The 23946-nt window shown below is 48.7% G+C and overlaps 1 protein-coding gene across 1 annotated transcript in view; it reads left to right on the top strand.

The window, feature by feature from the left end:
* Positions 1-23946, top strand: part of CCDC57 (coiled-coil domain containing 57) — an 817765-nt gene that overhangs the window by 211546 nt on the left and 582273 nt on the right. Inside the window, exon 8 of the mRNA XM_086931199.1 lies at positions 15188-15346. Coding sequence (XP_086787325.1) covers positions 15188-15346 — 159 coding nt within the window. The remainder of the gene's footprint in view (positions 1-15187; positions 15347-23946) is intronic.

The following is a 23946-nucleotide window of genomic DNA, read 5'->3' as shown; positions in this document are numbered from 1 at the left end:
ATATCACTCTTGTCCTTACTGTTGCGCTTTTTAGCATCAACTTCTGTAAATGCCGCAAAAACAGTGAGTAAAATTCAAGGATCAAAACTAAATTGCAAAATCCAAACGATTGGATCACAGCTCACTAGGACTTATGCCACCACCCTCGCTGCCAGTCAATCAAAGAGTTGAAGTTCTAACTTTCTTCTTGGTCAATAAAGTCTTCCATGGGAACACCCTTGACTACAAACTGAACACTGGTTCACCATTCCACCTAACTTGATGTCTAGCAGTATTTCTTTTAACATTTATTGCTGCTAATGTTGATTTTATCTAGCTCAAGTGTGTGAGGGTGTCCCTGCAGTCTTATGACACTTCCCTTTGAAATTCTTTGCAGTTGTCTCTTTGATGTGAAACAACCTTAAGGAAATTCAACAGATATATGAAGACCTACCTCTTATGTCAAGGATTTTCGACTGGAATTAGCTTACACATTCTAACTGTTGTTCCTTTGTCCCCAATGTCCCTTTTAATGTAACAGTTTGAAACAACTGCAGATGTTGTATTTTTTTGTCAATTGTGATTGTGACATCTGCTCTTTCTATCTCACCAGTCATGTAAGCTTCAGGGCGATCCTCCTACTTTGCTCTGAACAGAGAATGAATATAGATATATATATATATATATATATATATATATATATATACTGAATGATGTGGCAATAATACTGAACCTGGTTAAATTGGATTCAGCAGCATATATATATATATATATATATATATATATATATATATATATATATATATATATATATATATATATATGCTGCTGAATCCAATTTAACCAGGTTCAGTATTATTGCCACATCATTCAGTTTCATTTCTTCAACATCGACAGATGTGTCTGATGTTGCCATGCAAGTCTCAGTCTAGTGGATAACTACCTGCTGTTGCTCACCTCCTTGTGTACCACCACCACCACCTTCTACTTCTCCAGTAGTCCATGTTCCAAGACGATCTCATGACGATTATGATATTGATGAATTGTACATGATGATGATCACAGCTCTTTGGTAGAAGAAGCATGGATGATAACAATGATTATTTTCAAAGCTAAGGATCATGGGATAAGGAACCACATTTTGGAGTGTCCAAGGATCCAATATGGGTGAGTTTGTCGGGCCATATGTGGTTAGCTCTGAGCCAATACCAAAAGATCCACAACCAGATGATATAGACAGGTTTCATATCCCCATAGCGAGTTCTTCCAACAAATTAAGCCTACCTGTTTTGGCTTGATAAATACATACTTTTAATCTGATTTGAATGAAAAGGCAATAAGAACTGCCATGGCTATTCCATTATTAGACTGTCTTCGGGAAGAAGGTCTCTTGATGATAAAACATTTTTTTTTGTTAAACATGTTTTTTTTTGGCAAAGTGAGCAAGGGACTCACGTCTGAGCATACCATGGCGGTAGGCTCAGACGTGAGTCCCTTGCTCACTTTGCCACTGGATTCAAGCAAGCCGGGTTGAAGACGACTGGAATGCCAGAAACCGGTCCTCGGAAGCTTGTTTCCGGTCCAGGGAAGACATGGCTTGGCAGTTCGGGCTGGACTGTTCCCATGAGGCACAGGGTCAGACTGATTTGCATATAGCCATGTCTGAACTGGGGTGGTATAGTGGGCTAAAGAACGGTGATGGATTAAACCCACAGCTTTTGACTGGGTGTGAGTGTTTGATTGATTCAGATGCTCCGTCTATCACCACCCCCTTTTGTACCGCTTTTGGACTCCATTAGTGTGGCAGGGTATGCTCAGACGTGAGTCTCTTGCTCACTTTGCCACTGGATTCAAGCAAGCCGGGCTGAAGACCGCTGGAATGCCAGAAACCGGTCCTCGGAAGCTTGTTTCCGGTCCAGGGAAGGCATGGCTTGGCAATTCGGGCTGGACTGTTCCCATGAGGCACAGGGTCAGATTGATTTGCAAATAGCCATGTCTGAACTGGGGTGGCAGAGTGGGCTAAAGAACGGTGATGGATTAAACCCACATCTTTTGACTGGGTGTGAGTGTTTGATTGGTTCAGATGCTCCGTCCATCACCACCCCCTTTTGTACCGCTTTTGGACGCCATTAGTGTGGCAGGGTATGCTCAGACGTGAGTCTCTTGCTCACTTTGCCACTGGATTCAAGAAAGCCGGGCTGAAGACCGCTGGAATGCCAGAAACGGGTCCTCAGAAGCTTGTTTCCGGTCCAGGGAAGGCATGGCTTGGCAGTTCGGGCTGGACTGTTCCCATGAGGCACAGGGTCAGATTGATTTGCAAATAGCCATGTCTGAACTGGTGTGGCAGAGTGGGCTAAAGAACGGTGATGGATTAAACCCACATCTTTTGACTGGGTGTGAGTGTTTGATTGGTTCAGATGCTCCATCCATTACCACCCCCTTTTGTACCACCTTGACTGATAAGCATGCCGGGTGATCCTCGGAGAGTGTTGGAGAATTCGATATGTACGAGAGATTAGACCCCTGGTGTTATCAAAGGAGCACAGCAGCTGTTCAAAAGGGGTAAAGGGATGAGTGGCTGCCCGTGCCAAAGACGAAGCCTGGACCCAGTGTTGGAGTTGAATATATTGATACCGCACCCCCTCCGACAGTTGAAAGTCTTGCTTACATTGATCAAAAGATTTGAAACAGTCCCCCGAGAAGAGGTCCCGAACCGTTGGACAGCCCCTGTCCGACCAGTCTGAGAAAGAGTGTGGGTGAAGAGCTAGCGGGCAGGGGGAGTTGCTGGCGATGGGGGTGTGTGGGGACGGGAAAGTGGTAAGGCCTCTAGACAACGCTAGCTTGTCCTAGATCTCAAGCACCGTCTTTTTAGGAATAGCTATATAGGCACTACGAGAGCATGCCTCCAGCGGGAGCCAGGCAAGATCCCAGATGGGTCGATCGGTCACCACCCTGGCCATATGAAACCAGACCTTCTCACTTTCCCATGCCATCCATTCCGAGATAAAACGGAGATGAGAGGCCCACTAATACTCAAGCAGGTTAGGACAAGCCAGCCCCACTGTCTCGCGGCAGCGAAAGAATCTTGTTGGAGAAGTGCGGCCGACACCCTCCCCAGATGAACGGAGTGAGGTCACGCTGAAGGCTCTGGATTGGATGCTGAGATAAAAGCGTGGGCAGAGTCTGGAACAGATAGAGTATGTTTGGGAGTATCGACTTCTTGATTGTGTTCAGGCGTCCCAGCCAAGACAGAGGGAGGGATTTCCACGCTCTCAAGTTGCTTTTCTACACTCTTGCCAGTTAGCTTGCGATCACGAGGCAAGGTCGGGGGTCAAGTTGAGGCCTAAGTATCGAATATGTATGTATGTATGTGTGTTCTTATATAGCGCTCGACTTACCCTAGGGCATCTCGGCGCTTGCCTTGGGAACCCGTCCTGGCTTTTCCCTCTGAGATAACCCGTACTGGGCATCTCCAAGGTGAAAGCCAGGCATCCCGCCGCGGGAGCCCATTGTGGAGATTAAGCAAGCTAATGCCCAGAGTTGCAGAGTGTGAACCCATGATTAGAGTGGGCACCGAAGCGAGAATTAACGAGTCCGTGGACAATTGGGCTCAAGACCCTGCCGCGTCTGGATTTAAACCCTGATCCCGGGTCTGACCTCTGCTTCAGGGTATGCCTCCTCTAACCAGTGAGCCACACTTCTCACTGAATGGAATAGAATGGGAGGCCCATCAATATGGGACAAGGGATTGGAACACAGGGAGCTCTGCCTCAGGGATCATGAGATTCAGGGCCCATGATTTAGCATGGTTAATTTTAAGGCCTGAGGCTAATTCAAACGATTGGAGCACCTTGTGGAGAGCAGGCAGTGAGGTTCGGGGACGAGAGATTGTAAGAAGGAGATCATCCGCAAACAAGGCGATTTTATGGTCCAGCCCTCCCAGTGTGATGCCATGTATATCAGTGGGACGGCGAATCATAATCGCAAGGGGTTTGACCACCAAGGCGAACAAGAGGGGAGAAAGGGGACACCCCTGGCGAGTGCCTCTTTGAATCGAGATGGGTTCCGTGAGCTGGCCGTTGACCCGCGCCTGTGCCAACTGAGAGAGATACGGTGCCATGATCCTGGCAATCATCTGGGGGCCTCGCCCTTTTTTGTGTAGGACTGTCCGAAGAAACACCCAATCCACCCGGTCGAATGCTTTTTCAGCATCTAGCACCTACAGGCAGAAGGGTATCCTCCAGTGCCGAGCCTTTCCGACCAAGTGCGCGATGCTTCCCACATTTTCCGTGCCCTGCCGATATCGAATATAGTCAACCTGGTCAGGTTTGATAAGCCCGAGCAGGTATGGATCAAGTTGCTTGGCTAGCATTTTGGTGGACATTTTGATGTCTGTGTTTAGGAGCGCAATGGAGCGTAAAGAGGAGCATAGTCTATAATCCTTCCCTGGTTTGGGAATCAGGGCAATTTCGGCCATGGACATAGACGTGGAGGGCCCCTCGGTGTCCAAGAAGGAGTTAAAAAGACGGAGCAGATGAGGTTTGAGTTGCGGGAGAAAGGTACAATAGAAGGAGTTCGAAAGGCCATCCAGCCCCGGAGATTTACCAAGGGGTAGGTCCTTTGGGGTGCCTGAGAGCTCCTCCGAGGTTAGCGGGTCCTCCAGAAGCTGCGCGTGATAGCGTCCAATCAGGGATCAGGCACACTCACCCAACACGGCCTGTATCACCTCTGTGCTGGGAGTTTCCCTGGTGTAGAGAGATGAGTAGTAGTCATGGAAAGCTCGCAACTTAACGGTTTCGGTGGTTGCCCATGTGCCATCCTCTAGTTTAAGTTTGGCGATGTGCGGTCTGTACCCAGAGGCCCGGGCCAGGTCCGCACCCACCTTATCTCCCCCTCGTAGTACCGTTGCTTCAGGGCTAAAAGAGCCTGTTCCGCTTTGTTGGTTCTATGTGCCCGCAATTGGCCTTGAAGCATGGCAAGTATTCTCACATGGAGAGCTAGTGGACGTCCCTGGTCCAGTCTTTCAAGTGCTTTTATATCCTGCAAGAGATTATCTTCAAAGAGAAGTGATTCCTGAGCCTGGGCTATGGCGAATGACATGATGCAGCCGCTGATAGTGGCCTTAAACTTATCCCAGACCACGGGGAAGGGGGTTTCAGGGAGATCGTTGGATGCAAAGTAGGAGGTGACAGCGTCCCGAATAGCCTCAATGTCTACGGGATCCCAGAGGAGTTGGGGGGGGTCGGCACCATCGGGGGTCGGCAAGAGCGAAGGTCCTGCATGAGAAATTCCACATGAGCATGATCGGAGACAAAGATGTCAGACATGGGCGCCAAGAGAGTGTCGCTAATCAGGGAGTGGGAAACAAAGATATAGTCAATGCGCGAGGAAGAGCGATGGACATGCGAATAATAAGAATAGACTCAAGCGGCTGGGGAATGGTAGTGACAAATATCTGTTGAACCAAGGTCAGTGAAGCTCCTCTTTAAGGCGTCGGACATAGCTTCTGTCCCACGATACGAGCCGTCACTACGGTCAAGGCCCGTGTTCCAGACCAAGTTGCAGTCTCCCCCCATGACGAGGTTAGTGTCATTGTGTGTTAAGTGTTGCTGCAAGAGGTCCCTGAAGAGGACTTGTGCCTGGTTAGGAGCATAGATGTTACAGAGGGTGAGAGCCCACTGCCAGATCTTGACCATCAGCTTGAGAAACCTGCCATCCTTGCTACGGAACACTCTGGGGTTGCCCTGGCTAATGCCCGCCCTACAGAGAATAGCCACCCCAGCTGATTTAGTGTGAGCAGAGGGCCAGAATTGAAGGGGGTATCCAGGGTGAGCCGTGCAAGAGGTATCTGCCCTCAGTAAGTAAGTCTCCTGGAGGAATATAATATCCGGATTCTGTTGTAGTAGATGGCTCTGTATCTGGTGTCGCTTGTTGGGGGAGGTAAGGCCCTTTACATTAAGAGAAAGGAGTTTCAGACATGGAATGGTGGTCATGGTATGGGTAGGTCACATGTAAGCGCCAACACATGCAGAGGTATAAGGGAGGAGCGCAGCACCGCCCCACCCGCCCCAGTGTAGCCCCAGGGTAAGCAGGCGGCGTGGAGGCACATCGCGGGACCATTCGCCAAGCAGGGAGGAAGAGTAGCAGCCTTCGAATAGGATATCGCACCTACGGTAGTTGGAGCCACCCCACCATTAGGAAAAGGAGAGAAAACAGAAAGAGGAAGGGGGAGAAAGAAAAAGAAGAGAAACAAAACGTCCAATGACAACCGTGGCCAACATGGCCAACAAGACCTATTCCACTGCAGGAGCAAGCCATGCACAGGGGCACAAGCCATCCCAGAGATGTCACTCTCCGAGGAATAGGAGGGGAAGTGAGTCTCAGAGAATCAGCACCACCGTTGAGACGCACGCTCCGGAGCCGCTGCCAAGATGAAGTCTGGGCAATGGGTGAGCAAGCACAGGGAGTGGGAGAGCATTCTCATCTCTGTGAAATGATGGTGAAGCCTATGAAGAACTGCAGGGTGTAGAGGGGTGCCCAAAAGCTAGGTTTCTGAGGTCTGGGAGCCCGATGGGGAGCTCCCACCGTCCAATGCGCGAACGTGTTGGATAATGTCTTGTTTTGCTTGGGAGGAGGCACGTTCCCCTCTACGAGATGAGCGTCTTGGTCCATGTACTCTGGCCCATTAAGGTTTTGCCGGTTCGCGGTTTAGAGATGTAGCCTGGTGGGGCTGGCTGGCGGGTTGACCAGGAGCTGGAGAGGTGCGCGGCCTCCCTGAAGGATCGCAGCAGCCAATATTTTGAGTCCCTCTGAAAGATAATCGCAAATCGATGGCCCCTTTGATACTGGACACCCAGCTCCCGTAGCTTGTCGGTGATGAGTTTGAAGTCCCTGTGGCGACGCAGTGTAGTAGGAGCAAGATCCTGAAACAGCTGGATGGTGGTGCCCTTATAGGTGAGTTCCGGCTTGGAGCTCGCCGCCTTGAGGATGGCCTCCTTTTCTGTAAAAAAGTGGACCCGGGTCAGGATATCAGGAATTAGGCCAGGGCGGCCAGGAGGACCAGACACTCGATGGGCACGGTCAAGGCCGGTGGGGAGGCACCTTCATCCCCTCTTATTTCTTGGAGCAGGTAGCGACAAAGGTCATAATGTCTGTGCCCTCTGCCCCGACAGGGACCCCTCTTATTCGCAGGTTGTTGCGGTGGCCCCGATTTTCCAGGTCCTCCTACTTGATCTGTAGCTCAATGTTTTGGTCCTCCAGGGGCCGCCAAGCGCTGCCACAACTGCTCCTTGTCCTCTGTGCGAGCGTCAACTGTTTTTTCGAGGCCATCCACCCTGCCCCTTAGTTCCTCTACATCCCTCCGGAGCTTCTTGACACAGGACTGAACCTCTGTTCGGAGGGAACCAATTTCAGATTTGAGTTCCTGCATGAATTTGGCCATAAAGGATTGGGTGACAGGTACCGAGGGTCCCATCGCAACGGAGGCCATCCCCTCAGTGCGTGCAGATCCCACAGGGCAGTCACAGGGTTTTCTTTTGGGGGTGCTGCCGAGTCCTTACCTGCCTTTGATTGAATCATGACCCTCCGGGGGCCTGCCTGCCAGGGAAGGGGTCCAGGCCAGAAAGCACAGCAGGGAGCCAGGCGGTGTTCCAGACAAGTTTCAGAGATCACTACTGTAGGTGGTGACAAAGCACTCCCCAGGTGAGGGGCGGGCGATCTGGGTGCTGTCCTCCTCTGCCCCCAATCCTCCAGAACTCCCACCGGCCGTGCACGAGGGCCACGGCCGCTGGCCAGGTCAGTTTAGTTCCTCCGGGCGTCAGAGCGAGGTTCAGGCAAGCATTGCAGTCAGGGTCCCCTCCGTTGGGTCCGGTGGGTCACACTGGAGTTTGCCAACTGCGTCTTCCGTGCACATGTGAAAAAGATCAACCATCCATGGTGCAGACCTAGGATTGTCTAGTCCGGCAGGCGTTGTCACACTCCCCAATGCTGCTTTAAATGCCATGTGCCTTTTAAGAGGGGGTGCCTTCAAAGCTGGCCCTTGAAGTGCACAGGCCCCCTTTCATCCCAGCCCTGACTGCTAGGCTATCTGTGGGGAGGTGTAGGGCGGTAGGCTAATTGGTTCTTTGTATGGGACACAGGCCACTGCCTATTCAGATGTAAGTGTCAGCTTCCTCTCCCTTTCGCGAGCCAAAGAATGATGTTGGATTCTTCCCAGATTTCTGACTGGGAGTGAGTGTATGAAAGTCTCACATCATTCACTCCAAGGCCTTGAAGGAGCGGTCCCTCAAGCTCCTTACTGCTTGCCGTTTGACGGTAGTGATCCTGATCCAACCGAAGATCCCAGGATCGGTCGCTGAGCCATTCCAAGTGCTCCCCTTCAAAGTTGTCCGGGCAAGTCTCAGGCATAAGAAGAACAAGAAGTTGTAGAGGTCTTCTGACTTTTCCCCACCTGTCTAAATCATCCGACTAGAAAAAAAAGTTGGTATTCGAGGCCTAGCTCTGCTGTTAAGCCTGCGCCAGGGCTGACTCCATGCCTCCCTGAGGTTCCTGGAGCTAGAATGGACCCCGCCCAACTCCCAAGTTGCCATGCACCTAATATTTGGACAGCCCATCCCTGCTGGGGCGCTTTTGGGTCCTGAAGGTTCAGGATGGGCCCCTACTGGTTTTCCACCAGCAGGCTCGTCCCCGGTGCCAGTCGGGCCTCTTGAATCCATGAACAGATCTGGAACGACACCGATTGAACCACCCGAACCTTCCCCCGCTCCATTGCCGACGGCACCAATGGTGCCCTCCAGCGACACCTTCCACATACTCCTCTCCGACTCCGACATAGAGACCGTTGGGCGTCATACGATGCCGACTCTGGCACTGACTGAAGGCATTCCTTCCAGGCCGGAGACTATACCCTATTCCTATGGGCTAGGACTTGGGGATGATTGGGATGGGCCACTGGACCCTGATAAATACCCGCTCCTAGATCCGACTAGAAAAAAAAGTTGGTATTCGAGGCCTAGCTCTGCTGTTAAGCCTGCGCCAGGGCTGACTCCATGCCTCCCTGAGGTTCCTGGAGCTAGAATGGACCCCGCCCAACTCCCAAGTTGCCATGCATCTAATATTTGGACAGCCCATCCCTGCTGGGGCGCTTTTGGGTCCTGAAGGTTCAGGATGGGCCCCTACTGGTTTTCCACCAGCAGGCTCGTCCCCGGTGCCAGTCGGGCCTCTTGAATCCATGAACAGATCTGGAACGACACCGATTGAACCACCCGAACCTTCCCCCGCTCCATTGCCGACGGCACCAATGGTGCCCTCCAGCGACACCTTCCACATACTCCTCTCCGACTCCGACATAGAGACCGTTGGGCGTCATACGATGCCGACTCTGGCACTGACTGAAGGCATTCCTTCCAGGCCGGAGACTATACCCTATTCCTATGGGCTAGGACTTGGGGATGATTGGGATGGGCCACTGGACCCTGATAAATACCCGCTCCTAGATATCCCAAGAGGATACCTGGTTTGAGAATCTGGTGGATGTTAGTGATCTGAACACCTCCCCAGATAGTGACTTGGTCTCTCCTACTACCTTGGCTACAAAGGAGGGAGCCTAATTTGCTATGGTGGTGAGGAGGGTGGCCGAGGTTCTAGGCCTTCATATGCCCTCTGTGGAAGTCAAGATGAAGGTCTTGAGAGGATCTTAAGCCGGGAGTAACCCATCCAAACCGTATCTACCATTTAACGAAGCCATCCCAGATGTTCTACTCTGGGATGGCACAAGCCCTGTATTTAGGCTTCTGTGAATAGAGAGAGAATGTGGCCTAACGGCTAGGGTGGTTCACCCCGGAGCTGTGGAACCGAGTTCGAGTCTCGGCAGGGATGCTCAACATTCAGTGATTTGGGGCAAATCACTTAATCTCCCCGTGCCTAACAAAAATTAATGTGTCTTTCTGTAACATAACTGGTGCTCGTGTAAAGCGCGCTTATACCTTTGGGTCTAGTTTGCGTTATATAAAACTCCACAAAAAAAAATTAAGACAATTGCCCGCCGCCATCGCCCTGCACCAGGGTATCCCAATTTTCTCATCCAGCACCTTACCCCAGAGAGCTAGGTGGCCCAAGCCTCCATTTCCAGAGTAAATCCAGGCACATTCCCTTTCATTCCGCTGGACAAGGAATCCAAGAGGCTGGATAACATGGGAAAGAATGTTTTCTTCTGCCAGCCTGCACTGTGGTTTGTGAACACCGTATGCCTTTTGGAACTATACTCCCATTCACTTTGGGACTTGTCTGTGCAGGTGCTGCCTACGGAGACCAGGCGGACTCAGCGCGGGATAGCTTCAAGGACAACAGAGCTATGGCCAGGTTCTTCGGCCTTTCCACTACCACTCGTCAAACCCAGTCCGACTTTTATTCTTCCTGCTGTGTCTCTACGCACCCAGACACCACGTCCGACAGGCTTTGCCGGCCCTTTCTTGGCCCAAGACACAATATTCACAGATCTTGTGGGGCAGGTAGCCAGAGGTTGAGCAAGTCCGCCTCCGCCCCGGCAGCCGCAGCCTGCAAGCCTCTTTAATTTGCTCTCCGACCATCATGGGCATTCATTGGGAGGCAGGATACACCATCACCTGCCCCACTGGAGGTCGATAACATCTAACCACTGAGTTCTGCAGATTGCCCAAAGGGGGCTACTCCTTCTCCCTTTGTGACTACCCCTCCAACCATACCACCCATTAGTGACTGGCTGAAGGAGGACCACATCCTCCTACCCTGCTAGGAAGTGGGGGTATCCATAGAGGGGGTGCCGGCATCAGAAGTATGTTGTGGTTGTTATTCCTTCTACTTTCTGGTGCCCGAAGAGGGCGGGAGGTCTTTGTCCTATCCTAGATCTATCCTATTGCTCGGGGTGAGATACGCTCTGTGTAAAACGTAGAAATGCACTAACTGAAACCTAGCATTCCTGATACTCTTCCATGTCCTCTCCACTAACTCCTCCCACACATTATGCAGAATTGGCTCACCCAGGTCTGCCTCCCATTTTTGATGTAAACTAGCTGGGGATAGTATTGTTTCATGTATTAGGCGTCGATAGAGGCATGTGACTGCCTTAAAGGTGCCCGCCGCTATTACTACGTATTGACACATCGCCGACGTCTGGGGTTCTCTGAGACTCTCTCGCCAGTGCCTCCATATGGCCGCCATGAGAGCTGAATATAGTGGAAAATCTTCTGCTGGTAAATCATACCTTTCCCAGAGATCATTAAACGGGATCATGGCACTCTGTTCATATAAATCTCCTGTTGTGGATATTCCCATCTCCTCCCAAGACTCAAGCAGAAATCCAAATTAATACAGCAATCTTGGCAATGTTACCATTTTCACGAGCGTGACTCGGCCCTCCACAGACAGGGGGAGGGTCCTCCAGAAGTCAAAGTTACTTTTGGTACCTCTCAGCGCTCTCCCTATATTGTCTTCCAGCAAATCTCTGTGTACATGGTATATTTGTGTGCCCAGGTATGTCAGACATCAATCCTCCCAGTTCACTCCCTCCGTCTATGGCGGACGGGTTCTGTTGGTCCTAGTATTGAAAAGGCACAACTTTGCCCAATTTACCTTGAGACCTGCCGCTCTTCCCACTCCATGCCGGATCTCCTTAGCCCCACACAGTGCCTCTCTCGGGTCGGCCAGAAACATCAACAAATCGTCAGCGATAATGCTATATGATGAACTTACCTGGACACCTCCAGGCCCTGATAGTGCCTGCCTGTTCTAGCACGGGCCGCTAGCGGCTCCATTGCCAGGGCAACTAATAATGACGACAGCGGGCATCCCTGTCTTGTGCCTCGACCCACTGTGCAGACGTCTGATATCAGGCCGCTTGCCTGACTCTGGCGGTGGATTCAACAAATTCTCCAAATTTCCCCATCACTTGGAATGAATAAGGCCACTCGAGACTATCGAACGCCTTTTCGATATCAACTGCGAAAGTAGTTGCCTCCATTTAGAGCTGTATTTCTGATGGGGATAAAGCCCGCTTGGTCTTTATATATCAATGCTGTCATATGCATGAGAAGGCTGAAAGTCAGTATCCGACTCAGGATTTTATAATCCAAGTTAAGCATGGAGAGCGGTCGGTATGCCGCTGTGTCCCATGCCGGTTTCTCTGTCTTAAGCAGTGGGATGATTACCGCTTCCCTCGTCGACTCAGGGAGTCCGCCCTCTTGCCTCGCCCGATTGTATAAGTCTACCAGCCTGGGAGATAATGATTCGGAGTAAGTCGAGTATGGAATGTCCCACTCATCCCACACTGACTCATTCAGACCTCTGGAGCCACCCAGCTCCTGTCACACAACGCAAAACCAGCAGAAACCAGAAATGGTTAGACAAGAAAATAGACACTTTCTAAAAGTGCTATTTTCAAACCCAGAGTCCAAAAACCATCCACACCAACGGATGCGTAATTAAACCCCGAGTTCATGGATACCAAACTCGACATTGCACCATGCTCCCCGAGCCCGCTAGGATTATAGCATCAATAATCCGGGCAGCCCATTCTAACTAAGGGAGAGCAAGGTTACCTCGCAATAGTGAAAAACGAATATGGCTGTAATTCACTATTTAGGACATGCCAACTTGGTCAGGCTTGTCCTACCTTATACTTACAATGCACCCTGCCTGCGGGCCTACCATAGGGGTGACTAACGTGAAGTTAAGGGAAGGTTTGAGGGACTGGCAAGTAGGTATACTTGCGCAGCCCGCGTGACAGTACCAGACTGCACGTAGGTCTCGCAATGACCGACCCGTAGACATTCTTTTACGAGGCCGCTCTTGTGGGTGGCACAACACGTGCTGCAAGCCCACGAGCGGCATTTGTATTTACAAGCCCCGGCACTCCTGGTGCACTAGACTAAGGACTGACAGTAAACCAAATAAGCCAAACAGGGAATTCAATCGATACATCAATTTAACATCGGGAGCACTTGCGCTGTGGCACTGATCAGCAGTGGCACGGCGCCCAAAGCATTATCCAGCAAAACATCGTAAAACAGTGGAGGCAAACAGAAAAAATGGAGGAGAGACTGAAGCCAATGATGTCAGGTCTAACAGGGGCCACTTCTGTTTTGAGTCAGTCCTCAAGGAAACACACCGTATCTGTGCCCTCTGCTCTCTCCGGTACTCCCACTATTCGTTTGTTGTTTCTACGGGATCTGCCTTCCCTGTCCTCTGCTCGTACCTCTAGTATTTTTACCTTAATTTCCACCGCTCTGACAGATTTTTGTAGAGTAGTCACCACTTCCGGAATGTCAGTGAGTCTTTTTTCGGTAACTGCAACACGTTCCTTGAGTATGCAGTGGTCATCTTTCGGCAGACTGAAGTCCGTCCCTATTGTGTCAATTTTCATCTCCAGCCCCTCCCTGGAAGCTGTGATGCCCTCCATGATGTCTATCAGAGTGGGCCTCGTGGGATTGGCATCTTTCCCCGCCTCCCCTGTGTCATCATCTTGGTCAGACTGATTCCCGCCCCCATATTTAGGACATTGTATCCCTATTTCTGGGTAACTTTCCCCATGCTTCACTCCCAGCACTCTCTCGTTGGGCCCCTGGGGATCCACTTGTTTAGAAGGAGACCAGGCAATGTCCTCTGCTGCTTCTTGAGTATGAGAACCAGCGCTGGTATTGCCTATTAGTGCATCAAACAAGTAGGCATTGCAATCAACTGAGCAGGCAAGGTCTATTCCGTCCCTCAGCAAGTCCTAGACCTTGGGGGTCAGGATACGCAAACAGTGGCAACTCTTCAGCCCCTCTCCATAAGCCAGCATTAGATTCACTCAGCCTCCTCTGGTAAAAGACTGGCGTTCCCATTTTTGTGCTATTTTCCGACTTACTTCCGCATCTCGGTGGGCGTAGACCAATCTTACCATATTTACCAGAGAAAGCACATGCACTTTAGTACTGACCAGCAGTGGTAAATTGCCCAGAGTCATAAAATCACCAGCAACTTGTCAGAAACAAATACAGGAGGAAGGCAAAAAGTTCTGGCATGACCCTACAAAAAGGGTCAAGTCCAACATTGAGCAAATCGTTTTCTCTTTTCAGAAGAGAAAAAATAATAGCAAGAGTGTTTCCATAGACATCGTAGTGAACTGCTGCACTGTTGCTTCAAGCCAGTCACGGATCTTGAGTCCCCTCTTTTTGGGTTAGACCGTGAACACGTCTCGGTCCTCTGGTTATTTTTTCACAAACTTTCTTTTTTTTCAAAGTATGTCATACTTTCTATATTATTTAAACCTTCTTTTCTGAAAGGGAGGAGCCTAAATGAATCACTTTGTCTTTCAGTTGGCTCTCTGAATTTATAGAGCCTATTTCTGACAGATGGTCGGTCAGTATGGGTCTCAGAGGTGAATTTATTGTCCCCGTTTGTTTGCCGTTTGGATTTTTCTCTGTTGTGCTCGGGCTACCAACAGTATGATGTGAGAGCAGCTACTGGACTCGGAGGGGCCAGGCATTTATTAAGTTGCTGAAAATTAATGGTTTACTCTAGTGTAGTGTCCAGTGCAGTCAATCAAGGGCTGTTGGCAATGTTTTAGTCCATCTGGACAACACACCTGACACCCAGTTGTTCGCTTTCTGTGCCTTTTCTCTTCACCCGTTAAAATTGTGGAGTTCCCTCGACTTCGAGGAAGACCTGTGACACCATGCTTCAACAGAGAGGCAGGTCTATGATTTTATATTCAGATGGGGCCTTGGATATTGAGAGAGGGCTACATTTGTGACCCTCAATATTGAAGAGTGTCAGTGACATTAAGCAGAGAGCCTGTGTAAGACACAGTATCCTGACTTCCATTCTTTGGAGACAGTGTCTTTTTTGATCCTGTAAAGGCACAGTATTGAGTTATGATTGTTTCAGGAAAGAGCAGCTTCTCTCCTGATCCTCTCAGGGCTTACCGATTCCTTCAGGACACATTGTTCCTTGTTGTCTTCTCAAAGCATACTGTCCTATTTTTCTTAATCCTCACCAGACACACCATCCTGTTCACCTCTGATACTTAGAGTCATACCAGGATGAGTGTAGTCAGTGAAGGGCTACATAAAGGCTTCTGCTGCTTGCAACTGAATGCGAGTCTGAGCGTTGCTATTAGGTGTGCTTTGCAACTGTTGTGTATGATCTGAAGAACTTGAATGTACAACAGATTTGACATGTATATGTTTTTCAGGCTTCAAGGTGAAATGCAGACGCTGAAAAGTGCCTGGGATGCACACATCGCACAAATCTCCAGTGAGACTGTGTCTAAGGATCTTCAGCTTCAGTCTATGCAGGAGGAGGAAATGAAGCTGAAAGCGCAGCTGGTGCGATGCCATCAGGACGTGGAGAGGTAAAGGGAGTACCAGGGGAGTGAAATGAATCCATGTGTTTTCGCACTTCAAGGTCGCTGGTGATTACCTATGTCGTCCTCTCTTCGCCCCTTTGCATTGCTCCCTTTCATGCCCAGTGTTTGTCTCCTCACAAAATTCCCTAACCCTCTCTTATTTCTCCTCTGTCAGCTTGTTCCCTAACTTAAATCATTTTTTCCTACTTTATTGTCTCACTTCAGCCATTTCATCCTCTAGCTTGACCTCTTCCTGCTTAATTGACCTCTGACCGGATCTAACCCTCTTTATTGACTTCTTCCTTGTTCACACCTCTTCACCTGATCTGTGCCCCTTCCCTGATTTACCCCACTCTCTTACATCCACTTCTTTCCTCTGCCCTTCCCCCACCAACCAGTTGTCTACCCTGTCATGTTGCTCTGAACCCGACATGCCCTGGATGCACTGCAACAGTTGCCTCCTAATAGGGAATCCTGCAAATACACAGGTGGCTGTTTGCTCAGTGGTTTGGAGCGGAAGCTGTGTGATTAGCATGAGAGTAGATTAGCACTGGTTTGGAGTTTTCGGTCTTTCCATTTGATCCTTAAAGAAAACTATCTTATGTTGTATATTAACTATTTCACCTTCACAGATTACGTTCATTACATATATGCCAGTTTGTGTATATGTTTCACAATGTGAGTTAGTATTGTGTGCATCATACAATGTCTATTTCAGTCATAGTGAGGTTTTGGAAGTCTCACTTTACATATCGTACGTTGTCATATAGAAAAAGTTACTTACTCCAGTAACACCTTATTTGTTAGAGATTCTATCTAGTCGCATATTTCTTACTTGAGAATTCTCCCAGGCTTCAGACTGGATCTGGAACTTTTTCGTGAGGACACGTCTGCACTCCGGTATGTGGCACCATTCAATTCCACGTGGCATTGTCTGTGCTGGAAGTGATGTGCGTGTAACTATATAGGAGCCACATCAGCGCACTGACGTCTGTTTATTTGTGCAACTTTCCACCCCAGAAGTTTTGAAAAACACAAACCACTGGTGTGGACAAATAGGGCCCTGAAAGGGGACCAGCCCTGTCACTAACAATCCATTTGCAGAGTGGGGAGGATGGGTGCGTCGGTAAGGAATCTGCCGCCAGATCTTCTCAATTGGATAAAGCGTTATTAAAGGTAGGCAACTTGTTTATCTGACTTCTAGCGCAGATTCCTTATTGTAGAATAGATACCCAAGCAATACCTCACCAGAGGCGGGTCTGCAAAACTATTTCACACTAGAAAGTCCTGTAGGACTGAACAAGCAATGCTCCCATCCAGACTGATTGTCCTGGCAGTAATGCTTCAGAACATGTGTAGGAAAGCCCACATTGCTGCCTTGCAGATGTCCAGGACTGGAACTTCGCAGTGGTCACAGCCTTCGCTCTGGTGGAATGAACATGCACGCCCTCAGGGGGTTTCTTGTTGGCCATTCCATAGCAGATCTTAATGCAGAGTATGTTCTATCAGGATATGATCTGTTTCTGCATGTCCTTCCCTTTCTTCTCTCAGACATACCCCATGAAGTGTTGCTCGTCCACCCAGAATTCTTTTGTGCTGTTAAGGTAGAACAACAGTGCGGTGAAGTCACTCCTCCTCCATACAGGGATGTGGCAGAACGTAAAAGATAGGCAGGGTGATGGACTGGCCTACATGAAAGGGAGTGACAACTTTCAGCAGGAAGGATGCTCTAATGAGAAGAACCAGGTTGTCTGGGTAGAAGTTCAGATGCGGGGGCTTAGATGACAAAGCCTGAAGCTCACTGACCCTCTGGATAGAGGTTATTGCCACAAGAAAGGCCTTCTTGATGGTAAGGAGCCTGAGAGGACAGTTGTGCAGTGGCTCAAAAGAAGCGCATATCTGAAAGGTGAGCACCTGATTAAGGTCCCACTGAGGCATGATGAAGCTAGAAAAGTGTTGCAGACCTTTCAAAAACCTATTCACAACATGGGATATGAACAGGGAAGGCTGATCTGGTATCCGCAGAAAGGCTGAAATGGCAGAAAGATAGCCCTTTAAGGTACCCAAAGCAGAGAGTCTTGTTTTGAGAGAGGGGAGCAGAAAAAGGGTCAATCTGTCTCTGCACACCATGCCATAAATGTGCACCAATAACAGGTGTATACCATCCTGGTAGGGGGACACCTGGGTGCCAAGATCAAATAGCAGACCTCATGTGGAAAGTTGAAAGCTGTCAACTGTCGCCGCTCAATCTCCACATATGAAGGGGGAGTGTTGACCGGTTTGATTGGAGAACCCTTCCTTGCTGCTGCAACAGAGGATCCTCCTAAAGGGGTAGAATGATTGAGGGACCAATGGCCATGCTCAAAAGCTCGGTGAAATGGTGAGTAGGAGGCCTGAGCTTCGCTCGAGACAAAAAGTGTCTCCCAGTCAGAGCCACCTTGGAAACTCAGTGCACAAAACTATGACATTGTGTGTTCTCTGCAGTTGTGAACAGGTCTAACCAAGGCTGTACCCACTCTTGAAAGAGACCTTGCACTACATCCGAATGGAGATGTCATTCATGATCCGTTAGGCATTTTTGGATGAATTCGTCCACTCTGGTGTTCAGAGAGCCTACTAGGTGTTGAAGCACCAGGGAAATACCCTACAGTTCAGCTATGTCTAGAGGCGCAGGGCCTCTTGAAAAAGGGTCTCCTACCCCACCCTGCACTTATTGTTTTAATAGCACATAGCAGTGTTATTGTCCATGAAAACCTCCCCTAACCTTACCTTGATGGAGGGGAGAAAGGGTTTCAATGGAGCCTGATCACCAGGAAATCCAGTAGATTGATGTGGAGCTCAAATTCTACCGGAAACCAGAGGACTCTGATCTCCACCTCTCCCAAATGGATGCCGCATCCCAGGAGTGGCCCATCTGTCACTACTGACAGATCTGTTTGGGGAAGGGAGAGGACTGACCCAATCGCAGTTCATTTGCCACCACTGCAGTGCTTTTGCAGGTCCCTCCGAGATCTGGACCATGTCGGATAGATTTCCCTGATGCTGCGTATACTGAAACTTCAGGTCCCCCTGCAAAGCCTGCATATGCCAGTGGGCGTGAATCACAAGCAGAATGCAAGAGGTCATGATGCTCAGCAGGCGTAGAGTCAGTCTCACCGAAACCCAGTGTAGAGGCTGACACATCAGTATCATAATCTGAATATCGAGAGGATAAGCCTCAAACTGCACCGTGTTCAGAACAGCTATGATGAAAGGGAGCATCTGAGAGGGAGTCCGTTGTGACTTTGGAATGTTAGAAGTTAACCCCAGCAAGTGCAGGAGGTCCGGCATAGTCTGAAGGTGGGAGATGACTGCCTGGTACGTGCCCGCCTTTAACAGCCAGTCGTCAGGATTGTGGAAGCCTGGCACCCGTGAGCTCCACATCCATATATGAGCCGCAACCACTGCCATCACCTTGGTGGGCACCTGAGGGGTGCTGGTAAGGCCAAAAAGAAGCTTGGCGAACTGAAAGTGCTTGTATGCTACCTTGAACCACAGGCAATGCCTGTGAGCAGGGAGAAAGGGAATGTGAAACTATGCGTCCAGCAAGTCAAACGCTAATATCCATTCTCCCAGGTCCTGGTCAGACAGAACTTGAACGAGCATGAGCATTTTGAATTTCTCCTTTTTGAGGGCGAAATAATTGAGGGGGTGCAGGAATAGGATGAAGGCCTGTGTCCTTTTTAGTTACCAGAAAGTAGCAGGAATAATAACCATGACATGCTTCAAGCATCAGCACCCTCTCTATGGCTCAGTTTGCCAAAAGAGCCACAACTTCCTGGTGGTGCAAGGAGAGATGGTCCTTCGATATCCTGTCGCAAGTAGGTGACATGGGTGGAGGAGTAGTCATGAAGGGGAGGGATTAGCCCCCTTCAATCAATTTGAAGAACAGAGCGGTCTGATGTTATCGAGGTCCAGAGGGACAGGTGATGGTGTATCCTGCCTCCCACTGGGTGCCCAAGATGAATGGAGGGACAAGTAAAGCGGTTTGGAGGGTGCAGCTGCTGTGGAGGATGTGGTGGACTGGCCCTACCTCTTAGTGCCTGACCCACAGGGTCTGTGAGTACACCATCATCGGCCACACAGGGGCTGGGAAGCTTATATGCAGTTGTGGATGGGATGGTAAAGACATGGCTTGAAGTCCCTTTCGTGGCCACAAAAGGAGCAAAAGGTGGACTGGAGTTGGCATGCGCCATGTGTGGTACTGAAAATTCTGGACCCGTGTCATATGCATCATCGTACCATGACGATTTTGGTATCAGCGGACCGGTAATGGTTCGATTACTATGCACAAGCATTTCCGTCACGTTCGAGTGACAGAATCACCCTGAAATCTGATTTTTCGTCCGGAACCCTCAGGTTCCATTTTGTGATCGGCAGCCATTTTGTGATTGCCCTCACATAAGGCAATGACTTAAGGCCGAAACCGACCTGAAGGACACGTACACCTTTGCTGACTCCGCTGTGACCTGGACAGGCTAACTCCACTGCCTAAAGCCAAACCTGTCGGGGCAGTTCTCTTCCCAGTGGCCGAGCGAGATCAGAATCAAGGCACAACATGTCATAAACCTTTCATCGCATACAAACCATGCCTAATCTTACACACACCTGTACCTGTTTCTTGCTTTATGACTTGCTTTACGAGGAGGAGGTGCCCGATTTTATTGGGGGTCCGTCGATATCTGATGAAAATACTGGGCGTTGCCGGGTAATCAATTATGAGCTGGACGAACAGAAATGTGGGCTTGTCATCATGACTTTGCTTTTCCTTTGTAGTAAAAATATTTGGATGGTCAACTGTAAAATAAGGAATGTTTGCCTAAAGCACATTATTTTGTATAAAAGAAGAAGGCTGGCTTCGTAAAAGGGAGCAGTTTCCTGAGAACATACATGCGCTTCATGCTGTTGTACTTCTAGGATATCTGTTACTGGCTGCAGCCAATAAATACGATCTTTGATTTCACCTAGAAGACTCTGTGTTTCTGTAGTCTGAAACAGGAAGGACTCAGGAGTTTTCAGGTGTATTCCCTGGCACCGCCGTGTCCATAAAAACCCGGTACTTTAGTTGGCGCCCAACGTGGGGCGGTATCAGCGGTACCGGTCCAAGCCAAAGGTTCGTGAGGAGCTTCGTGTGAAAATTCCGGAGGACGGCCAACCACTTCAGCGACCCCTGCATGTCGACGTGGTCCGAAAGTCTTTGCTGCGAGGTTCCCCGCGTCCCGACGGCTACGAAGGACTGCTGCCCTGACTATCGCCCTGTTTTGGACCCTTTATCCTTGGTAGAGCGAAACGTTAGACAAGTCTTCTGGTGACGTCATCGATACCTCAGTTAAGTATAAGTGGAGCGTCTCCCAGTCCTTAGTTTGGTTCTTAGTTTTTGGGTATCCTTCGGGATCGTTTTGTTTGGAACTTGCAAGTGCCAAAACCGAAGGACTCGTGTATTCACGAGACTATCGTATTCGATAATCCTTAGAAGTTTGAAGCTAGACTAGAGGTCGAAGATGCCTGGTCTTAGCAGACTTGGAAATTTGTTTTGTCTTGGTTGTAATAAGGATTCCCGATTGGAGGACTCATGTCCGGTTCCTCCGATTGGAACTCCAACTTACGAATTATATGTGAAACACGGCGTAGGCCCCATTGCATATAATGAAATATGGATCCGATACACCAGAAAAGATGGTGTTTTAAAATGGCCCCAATATGGTAGTTTTGACACGGAGGTTTTAGATAATCTCGAGGTTAAACTTTTTAAGAAGAAAGCCCGGCCGGCAATGTTTGACTCTTTTCGCCTATGGCGCAAAGAAGCCAAACAGAAAGAAATGAAATTAGCGAAGAAAAATAAACGAGGTATGTCAATGGTACAAGCTGCCATTGCGTTCCGAGATAATGAGGAAGAGCGAGAGAGTGAACAAATTCTTAGAACTAGGAAGTTAGCGGTAGTGCTACCCAGTTTTGCCACTTAAAGGACAAGAATCAGAGGAAAGACTTGATAAAGATCCTTTAATGTCTCATTTACTGAGTTCACCACATCCTTATGCACAGAATGCTACAGCGCCTCAGCAACGTTTGGTTGTGCAACCCCCCATTGTTGGGCCACAGGTTCTACCGCAATCACCAGCTCCTCTTCAGCTGGTTCCTACTCCTCCGGCGCAGCCCCCTCAAGGGCCGCCGCCTTTGCTACCTACTCCATCTATGTTCCCTACGACTTCGCCTACTGCTCCGACTACATATCCTAACACTACCTCTGCTACTGCCTTCACCCCTGCTTTACCTCAACACGTCTTTCCTGGTGTTTCTGTCCTTCCGTCAGTTTCTCCTTCTGTTCGACAGAAAATGGCCAACACTGTTGCTGGTCTTTTCTCACCTTTCTTTGGGTCTCCTAATACGACCCCTAGCATAGAACGGAGACAGTTGCGGAGTCAACTGCCTGACTATCAAGAGAGAGAATTACTGAATCGGTTAGCGCGTAAATGGGTTGTGGATACTGTGAGATATGATGTACAGTCTGTCGTGGAAGTCTTCCGTCAATGGGAAGCATCGAAGCAAAGATATGTTTTTGAGCAAATGTGTGTATTTCTCTGTGAAGATTTGGAGGGAAATGATCCGGAACACGATATGCCCGAATTATGCCGTGTGCGGTTCGAGTTCTCGGAGGGCATGATCGTAGGCGCCGATGTTGAGAGAGCGGTTGCGACACTGCTGTCGTATCGAAGTAAAGGGGGCACTTCTCGATCACTGTTTGAGTGTGACACACCCGGTAGGAAAAAGGCGCGACAATATCCCATGGGAGAGGTTCCGCCGGTATGGAGGGAAGGGTACGCAAATGCCAATCCAGCCATTCCGCCGCATTTTCAGCGTGTATGGTTGCATGTTCCTTGGAAGAGATCTGAAGTTTTGGGTCTCAAACAGACATTACCTGACCCCCATAAAAACCTTGCAGGGTATTATAAGGAGTTATCACAGACTGTAAGCTCATGCATTATGAACTTAGCCGATATAGACATGTTGTTTGGGAACGTGGTTCCACAGCCTTTATGGGGAAAGATTTGCCACGCCGATCACGATCAAGAGTTAGGTGATACATGGGTTAACATTGCCGCTGTAGACAGCAGACAAGTTGGTGGTGCTAAACCCGAACCTTTAATTGCGGAACTCCCTGGTAGAATAATAACTTATATGAAGACTCTAATGCCTGAATTACGTATCAACTGGGACAAGTTGTCTGCGTGTAAGCAGAAGACGGACGAGACTGTGTCTGACTTTTTCACGCGGTTTGAAGAGACTTTTGTAGATCATAGCGGTCAGAATATGGCTACAGAAGGTGGCCAGAGATTGTTTGTCGACAAATTTGTGCATAATTTACTTCCTGAGTTGTGTGCTAAGTTGAAGGATTCCGAGAGTGCTTGGGCTGTTTCCACGCAGCACAGAGTTTAGCGACGGCCCAGTACTATGAGAATAGGCGCAAAGATGAATTGGAGAAAGCGGATAAAAAGACTAAGGAATTGAAAACTAAAGTCCTCCTGCAGCAAGCTTATCCACCCCGTACTAATAGTCATGCGAGTATCAGTAGCCTCAGCAATATTCGAGAAGCTCGTAAAGAAACGAGTCTTCTCAACAGCGTTTACTGTATGGACCCAATCAGTGTGCGTATTGTAAAGAAGAGGGTCATTTTAAGAGTAGTTGTCCGGTTTTGTTACAGCACACAAATGGTACTTCTGGTGCGAGAGGTCGAGGTGTTCAACAAGACCCTAGATGCAGGGGACGTGGAAATTTCCCTCAGAACGCACGTTCCTTTCCGCCTCAGAATTCGATGAATAGTTTTGATCAGCAGAATCAAGCCTCTGGTAGAACAGCTCAGTACTATGCCGATGACTACTATGCAGAAGATGGGAATATGGTAGGTAATGGTTGCTAGGACAGCCTTGGACAAAGAGAGGGAGTTGTTTCAGTTCCAGTAGATCAGAGTGGACCTTATGTTGAGGTGATTACATCAGGTGTAGTTAATTTACTAAAGGCAAGAGGGGATTTTGCGCATAGTGTTTATATTATCAGGATTTATTAGACTTAGCAAATGCTCTAAGGTTGAGATACAGTCCCTGCCTGTAACTGTAAGTATAGACAAACAATGTCTGTCTATCAAAGAACCATAACACAATTCTCCTCCTGAGCAAATACTAAAACCTTATCATAGAATTAATCCATAGGTCAACATCAAAAAACAAATTTATAGAAGAAATATAAGATAAGTCCAATATATTTCAAAACTTCTTCTTTATTTTCTTCTTTTCAGTCACTCTGTACTTTTCATTCTTTTTTTGTGTGTTTACTTTGCCAACACGTGTTTCGTCCTAACTTATACAGCTTATGGACTTCATCAGGGCTGGAAGAAAATTAAACAAATTGAAATTACTAAAAATTCATACAAAATTTAAGTAATAAAAGTCATAAGTACATTATCTCAACACAAGGATCAATTATCTAAGATTGTAACGCTTGATAAATTATTCCTAATTAGGAGATGCCTCTTTACAAGCAAATACAAAACACTAATCATACTGTCAGTTCTA

Source organism: Lissotriton vulgaris, chromosome 7, assembly GCF_964263255.1.
Source record: "Lissotriton vulgaris chromosome 7, aLisVul1.2, whole genome shotgun sequence".
Classification (NCBI taxonomy): domain Eukaryota; kingdom Metazoa; phylum Chordata; class Amphibia; order Caudata; family Salamandridae; genus Lissotriton; species Lissotriton vulgaris.
This window is presented reverse-complemented; position numbering and strand designations above follow the sequence as displayed.